Here is an 8,366-nt window from a genome sequence, read left to right on the forward strand (position 1 = left end):
CAAGGTCCTACCAGTCAGTCCCTGTACATCAACAGCTACTACTAGCTGCAGGTACTCTTATCTTAACGTTCCACTTTTTAGATGCCTTGCATACTGCTGCCATTGCTTTTAGAATAATGCCAGCAAGAAGATTCTGCTAACTGAAATGAGTTTCTAGAGTGCATGATGTATAAAGGCACAAAATAAATTAATCTAAAATTGGCTTCTTTACTGTCAAGTTACTTTTTATACAAAGTCTTCGTATTTTATCTTTGAGATGGCATCCTCAAGATGCCTCCTCTTAAAAGTCAGTTTTAAAAAAATCTTAACAGTAAAAAGCACCCTAAAACTGTATACACGCATTTATATTGTCTTTCACTTAAAGAGAAAATTATAAAGGTAGTTCTGCTGTGCATAGAAGCCTAATAAAAGGGTCAGTTTGAGAATACTCTTTCAGATTGTATAAAATGAGAATTTTTTTAAAGTAGTTGAGAAAAAAATACAAAGGCTATGAAAACGCAGAAGCGATTATCAAACACCTGGCCTACAGAGCTCAAATCTGTACCTCTCCACAAAGTATTAGTAAGAAAGTGATTTACACATCATCTTCAAAAGACTGTTTAATATATTGTTTCCATCTAAACATGATCATGACATTATGTGTTAAATAAACTAACTTTCTGACCCACCCTTCATATAGCATCTCTGATAATACTTTGGTTACTGTATATATAAATTCCATCGGGGAATAAAAAATGTCCTCATGATCTGGTAACTCTGTCAACCACAATCTACAGTATTTTACAATAAAAATACTTACGTTAGACCCCTTCTTTTATTACTTGCCTTCTGAACCTGCTGCCCAGCAAAGACGTGTATGCACAGACTTTCCAGTCAGGAAGGATTAGGTAAGTTTACTTGATGCCCAAACTGCTATTGCACAAAAATGGATTAATAATTCCACTTTTAGGAATATTTAGCTGCCACTAAACTACACTTTCATAGAAGAAATGTCTCAGTTTCCCTCCAGGCTACTAGTCTGTATCATCACAAATGCAGACAAAGGATGCTCATCCACAACACTGTGCCAAAGGATCTCACATCTTAACACTTGATCTCCAAGCATACTTAAGAGCACAGACAGTCCAGTTCTTTCACACAAGATACTTCATTGATGAGAGTGCACAGGATATGACAGGGTAACTAAGAACAAGGAATGGCATATGTTTTTTAAGATTGCCCACAAATTAATTGCTTGTAGTAAGTAAATTGTTTCTGTATTTGTTGAAAGATAAAAAGTAAAAGGTAAAAGTGAAAAAACTGTTCAACCCAACAAGTTGGGAGTGTGACAGGTCATTCTAGGGACATTCCATGGTGTCTACCTTCCAAGTCACAAACACATACATAGGGAACACTGCAAGTGCTCTCACTCTTTGAAGATGATGTCTGTCAAGCCAAGTCACTAAATAGGCAAACACAGTGATGTCAGAAGCATTGTTCATGTTTTGAATTGTGTGAACTGTAACTAAATTTGTTTAAGAAAAAAGATAACTAAAGAAACACAAGCCAAAAGAGAAAATAACAGATTTTGTGTCAACAAACCTTAGCCACAGTTCTTGCCATGTTTCTATCAATGGAAAAATGTTAGTGTGTGAGCTCAGCTGCTCAAGTAAATGAACTCAATTTAATTTTCTTTTTTTAATCCTCTACATTTGAGACATTGACATTCACTCTTGTAGTATGACAGCTCTGTTCATTATCATTGTAGTATAATCCCACTACTAGAAAATAGTATGTTTGAATATACACATGGAAAAGTGTAGCAGGAGAGAAGTGCCACGTCTAAAACTGGTGACCAATAAAATATCCACAGATTGGCATAATGGTTGAAGCTTCAAAAACCACAGAAGACTGCTACAGTCACAGCTTACATAATATGTAGTCACTCTATAGGCCAAACTCAAGAACAAGAAATTTTTTTGTTGAACATAACAGATGCAGATGCTCACAGTTACTCAATAAAACTGCATTAAGAATAGAAAAAGGAATCAGCATCTACAAATACAAGGATGGGATGGATATAATTTCTCACATGGTCTGGGGAAATTCTGCTTGTGGCCTGAAGCTGGACTTGGATTAGCAATTCTGACTGCACAAGACAGGAAAGGCTCAAAAAAATATTTCCTTTCCTAGCTGCTAAGTGAAAGAAAAATTAGGAAAAAAAAGTTCCCCAAAATCCACCAGAAGTAATGGTACACTAGCCAGATCTCATGTCTTTCTAAATAAGGAAAGTCCTAACTGAAAGGAAGGTGTGATGATGTATATTAAAATGAGCGTCATTTTCTCTGTTTTCAACAGAAAGTTCACCTTCTTAGCACTTGAAAATTACCAAGCATCAAGTAGAAGTCTCCTTGGTGAAGCGGTATTGCTAATCCAGGTGTCTCGATGTCCCATGCTACCTTCAAGCCTACGTGCCAAACAGCTGGGTCTCTTCCCTTCAGTTTTTGTTCATTACTTTCTTCCACAGCTGAACCTTTAAAGAGAAAGAGGGAAAAGCACCACAAAGACAACAGACAAGGTGAGAGCCATAAAATACAAAGTTTGGTCTAACAATACAGGCCTTATGATATCTCACATTGGTACGGTCCTAACAGGCTTAAACTTTCCATAATCTCCATCAGTATCTTCAAATTCATAACAGGTTAAAAAAAAGCGCCAAGAGATCAAGAATTTTTTGCAACCAACTTTACTAAGATGAAAACTTCTTGTTACCTACAAAGTAAAGACAGTTCAAGGCAAAGTCTGTAATGGACTCAAGTTTCTCTGAAGATCTCAAGTACACATAATGGGAGTTTTAATCTTAACTTTTTTTTTTTTTTAACATTACTAAAACTGTAGGCATAGGAGAAAAAAGAAAAAAATGCAGCAACACTGATATAAAAAGAGATAACTTCTGAAAGAATTTCAAGTCAAACTGCCAAAAAAATTGATGAACAATTTCATTTGTTTACATACTTGCAATTTCACCAAATCATAAACTGAGGCAAAGTAAGGTGAAATAATGGTCACAAAACACAATCTAGACTGACAAAGTTGATCAAATCTTGGAATCATATCTGTCATTCTTTTCTCAAAATTATTAGTCAAACATGCTAGATGACATGTGCAAGAGCCCACGAAGCTTCAATACATTTGTCACAACATTTTTCTTATCATTAAGCAACATGAATGTGTTGAGCTTGGGAAAAAAATAATCCATTGCAGAGAAACAGTATTTAGAGCTTAATCCCTCAGAACTATTTTCATAAGCTTACTTCACTGCAGTATAAATTGAAAGATACAGTCAGCATTTCTAACAAGGTATTTGGGAGCTATGGCATAACAGTTTTATGGCTAAAGTAACAGAGTATTTTGACAGAGGGAGGATGAAGTTCTAATAAGCAGTTGGCACAGAACAGCAGTGAACAGTCAGAAGTCATCAACTATGCAGCATGCCTCCTTATTGCTTGTAAATTAGTGAGTGTGTGTGTCCATTTCACTGTCCATTTCAAATGTACTTTCATGTAATAATTTTTAATTTTTTGTCTTCATTTAATTCTAGAATAAAAAAATACTAAAATAAACATTTATAACTCTTACTATAATATGCACACATAAAAAGTGACCTTGAACTCACACTTTCAAAATATTCAAGTCATTCATTTCACATGATGGCTGCAGTGTTTCTTTAGTTGGGAGTAGCCTTTAATAATTAATAAATTGTCTTAATTTTCTATGTCAATTAAATATTCCCTAAATTCAGGAATCAGAGAGTCAAAACAGTCAAACAGTCAATCAGAGAGCCAAAACAGGCAGTCTGAAGTTCTTGGGTAAAACTCCTACTGTAAATTCAATCCCCATATTCCTCCCCTCCACTGCTGCAGTTCTCATCCAGCTGAAGCTTTGGCTCAGGAGCAGCTCTCGGCCTTTCTATCAAGGAGCATACAAATGAGAAAACAAGAGCTAGCAAATACTCTGAAAAATCAATACTAAAGTCTTCAAGGGGCTTTCATATTTTCTGCCCTGTTCAGATAAATCGTAACTTAATTTAAGAAAAATGTTTTCTGAAAACTGCAAATAGGATGGCTTTCAAGGCATTTTTAATGCAATACATCATGGATATTATAAAAAGAGGTAACCTTTCTGGGTTAATTCTCTCTGCTATGCTGCTTTCCCATTCACTTTGGCAGCAGCACTGTTCACAATATGGCACCAATAAAATATAGAACTACAATCAGAGACAGCAATTTCAATCAAAGTTTCCTGGGGTCTCCTCATAAATCCAGCACCTTTGGAATGTGCTCGTTAAAATGACTTATTTTTTGCAGTTTGATAAATTTTTTATTGCTTAAGTACAGAGTTCAAATGTAGCTCACAGTCTCCTTTTCTCTATATTCTCAATTATTGCACCTTATAATTATCAGCAGCAATTGAAACTGATTGCTTCTGCCATGTTATTTTGGTAACAAATAGAAGCAAGCTGCTACTCGCTTTTAAATGCAAGCTATTCTGAAAGTGAGAGCAAGAATTAAAAAAAAAGACAACATTTATGGTATCTCCCTAGGTAGCACTGACAAACTTTTACATAAAAAGAAGTTATTAAATTCTGTATGTCACACCTCAAGCATGACTGAATGCTGTACATTCACTGACATAATTACAGTTCCCACTTAAGTGAAAGCATTTGGATGCGTCTAAACCATAGGTATTTGAGAGCAAATCTCATTGATCTTGCACATACACGGCACCTTAAGAACACATTTATTTTGGAGTAGACCATACAGAGTCAGATGTAGCAGTATTTAATGGAAATATAATAAAACTATCTTCAAATTTTAGTTCTGTTCATTAAAGATTATAGAATTTGGCAAACAAGAAACCTTTACACTTGTATCCCAAATGAAATGGTGCAATCAGGTAACAAGCTTACCAGAACATAACAACAATATCTCAAAGCTCTAATTAAGGTAGAACCATGACAGAGAGACTGCAGCTGCATAAAATTGGCCACAACATTATGTTTCTAACTAGACAGCTCAAATTGCAGAGATGTTCCAGCTCTAGACCCAATCTTATCAGGTTTGGGTCATGGTTAAGTTCAGAAGAACGTGAAACTTGTTTTCCTGGATCTACTTTGGTTATTGTTCCACAGCACAGAAAGTAAAAGTAGCCTTGAAAGGTTTCTTTGCTATTCAGCACCAGCATCTTCAAGAAGAGTTTGAGAGTTTTTTGGCAGTCTGAAACCTACATGTTCTCTATTCAAGTCAAACTGTAATGCCAAACTATATCCTAAATGTAATGGTAAATCAAACATGATTTCTTAGATGACAAAATCACTGCCAACACACTGCTAAAAAAAAAGTAGGACTGTAAACATCTACTTTGTCATTAAATCCAGTTGACCACTGCTATATAGATAAAGAAAAAAAAATATTTCTTTTACAAACTGACCGATTTTTCCAGAATGAAAAGAATTTGGGCATGTGTTCAGCAATTAATGAAATATATATATTATTACTGTCTTCCATAGCAATTTATATATATTATACAGAAAAAGTGGAAAAAGCAGAGCATGCTTTTGCTTTTCAGCAGCTGGTGGGAAAGAATGGATATCTACCCAGAGTTAATTCTTCTGCCTTATTACTGAAAAGCCATAGCATGAGGTCAATTAAACTGTACTCACATTTTAACTTTTGCTTGCAACTGACATTCAGAAAAACAAAAAATTTTTGTTTTGCCAATATATTCTTATCAATTCACATGTGGAATACTGCATCAAAATATATCAAGAACAAAAGCACTAAAATAAGAACAAAGAATATTCTGTCATCCCTTCACTCTTAAAGGAGAGACTTTATATGATAAGGGCATGGTTAAAAAAAGAAAAAAAAAAGAAACAAAACCCCACAACAGTTTTAATTCAAATGATGATTTCTTTTTAGAAAACAGGGATTCAAATCTGTTATAAGAGTAATTGGATCATTAAAAATTTGTGATTCTCCCACAAAATAATTCCAACTGTCCTGAACCTACAAGTTACAGATGTGACCATTTCATTCACATACTTATTTCTTAAGAAGTAATGTACTTTTCTACATACATGTTCTTTTCTATTCTTTCAACAAGCAACATTTCAACTACATTACTGACATCAGAAATCATTTAATATAATTTTCTCATCCTGTACAAATGTCTACTCCATGACTTTTATCAATTAAGCAAGACATAAAGAGGATTAATGGTCAACTACAAATTTAGATTTACTTCAATTCTGAACAACTTTTGTAGTTTCAGGATGTTTATATAACCTAGTGAGGAAACATGCTTCTCTAGTGAATCTCAATTATTTTCATTCACAGTTACTGTAGAAATGAAGTAGCCAGTCATTAGTTTTAGTGCTAGGACATTGCTTCTAACATCACAGTGTGAAAAAGTACAAACAGCATTTTACAAAAGAAACAAGCATAAAAACCCCTTCAAGGTCAGTCATTACTGCAACTAAGTTTGTTAAATCTTTACACATTACCTTGTCAGTGAACAGAGCCACTTATTTAGTACTTCAACAGATTTAAACAGCCAGTAGACCTTGCAGAAGAAGACAAACAAGATACTGTAAAGAATCGAGAGAAAACTAGTTACCTAACCTCAAACATAGTTTGTGGGAAGTCCAGGTAAGAGACAGATGAACACTTCCAGTGACTACATTATTTTCCAGCTTACTTTAAGTTGGTAACTGAAACAAGCCTACATCAAAGAACATCTTTAGAACCAACTAGTGCTCTGCGAAGCAATAAAACTTCTACAAAACTTACAAAGACCTGAGGGAAAACTGTTCATTAGGAAATTTTAATGGATAAAATTCAATTTTTGAAAATGCCCTTATACCACCAGTATTTGGATTGCAATTCACTTTTATAAATAGAGCAGGAAATAAAAAAGGGTTATTAGCCTACCATATTAAAATCCTGAACACGTTTTTACCTTAGTGCTCTCATGTGATAGGATATTTCTAACGTAAGCTAACATGTTATTAAAAATCCTGAATTGGTCAAAATTTGAAATTCCTGTTAAATTCTGAAAAATAAATTAATTCCGAATACTGTTAGTAACACTATAATTGAACACATATTCTGTAATGTATTCAGTTCTACATATGCACCACGACTACCACTCATGCACTTTCATGCAGTATACATGTTAAAAGGAAATGTCCCAAATTTTTGATAACCTACTTTTAACCTAATGTAATGCATTTCATTTTAATGTAAATAAAAGCAAATACTATTCAGATAAGCATTAATCAAAATGCCTATCTTATTTTCTGGCTAGAAAAGTACCTCATTTGAAGTTGCTTTGAAACAGTTTGACACTGGAAACAAGAAAATAAACAGTGATACTAATTAGAATATGAGCTTGTTCCAATATCTTTGTGTTGGCTCTCAAATTTCTTTTCTGGCATATTATAAAAACTGCTTCTATTCCAATTAATACTGATCAAAGTTTCTAACATTAAATTTTCATTATGGCATCAAACACTGAACAAGTGAACAAGAAAATAAAGTTCTTTCAATTACAGCAGTACCTGTTTTAATACTATTTAATCAAATAAGTAGGTACCAAACAAATAACGATATAAAAACACAAATTAAAGTAAAAAGAAAACCAAATAACTCGAGTTGTTAATCTCTAAACAGTCTGACAAACAGCTGCCACAATGCAGGAAGAATGCTTGACTCCTAGGGCTCCTGCTGTTCAAAATGTGAGAACCTGGGGATTCTGCCTTGGTGGCAGGACAGATTGGTACATTGGCCATGAAGCTCAGGAAGACCACAGCTTCCCCACGCTAAGGGGCTGCCACAGATCCTCAGCATTTGGAGTACCACAGACACCAGTGAGAATCTGAGGAATAGAGTGCTGACAAAAAATGTGCAAGACCTAGCAGAAAAAAAGAATCAATCCAATTTCAACAAAAATCAACATGCTTAATTTATGTTTGAGTTTCCCACAGAATCAGTGTTTTCTCCCAGAAAATTACTAATCCATCTAATTGACATCTTCTAAGGAAAAAATGTTCCATCAAAAAATATATCTTTTTATTATGTATTCTATAATGATATTCTTTATACACTACAGTGAGAATCCAATGCTAACTTAATACTAAATGAATTAATGGAGTAACTACTGAAAATAACACACTGGTGTAAAAAGCAAATATATTAATGGAAAATGGGAAGAGGAGTCAAGATACGATTCTACAAATATTTAACAACAATCTTCAAAAAGATGTGGAGCTTCTTCATGCTTCACAGTTATGGAGAGCTTGGCAAGAGATACAGTAAATATTGACA

General features: G+C 34.2%; 1 protein-coding gene across 1 annotated transcript in view; it reads right to left on the reverse strand.

Annotated features, from left to right (window-relative positions):
- Nucleotides 1–8,366, reverse strand: part of FTO (FTO alpha-ketoglutarate dependent dioxygenase) — a gene marked incomplete at its 5' end in the record, with an annotated part of 193,028 nt that overhangs the window by 177,294 nt on the left and 7,368 nt on the right. The window contains one exon of the mRNA XM_029085605.1: nucleotides 2,369–2,512. Within this exon, the coding sequence (XP_028941438.1) occupies nucleotides 2,369–2,512 (144 nt within the window). The remainder of the gene's footprint in view (nucleotides 1–2,368; nucleotides 2,513–8,366) is intronic.

This window comes from Antrostomus carolinensis, unplaced genomic scaffold, assembly GCF_000700745.2.
Source record: "Antrostomus carolinensis isolate BGI_N321 unplaced genomic scaffold, ASM70074v2 scaffold42196, whole genome shotgun sequence".
NCBI classification, from domain to species: domain Eukaryota; kingdom Metazoa; phylum Chordata; class Aves; order Caprimulgiformes; family Caprimulgidae; genus Antrostomus; species Antrostomus carolinensis.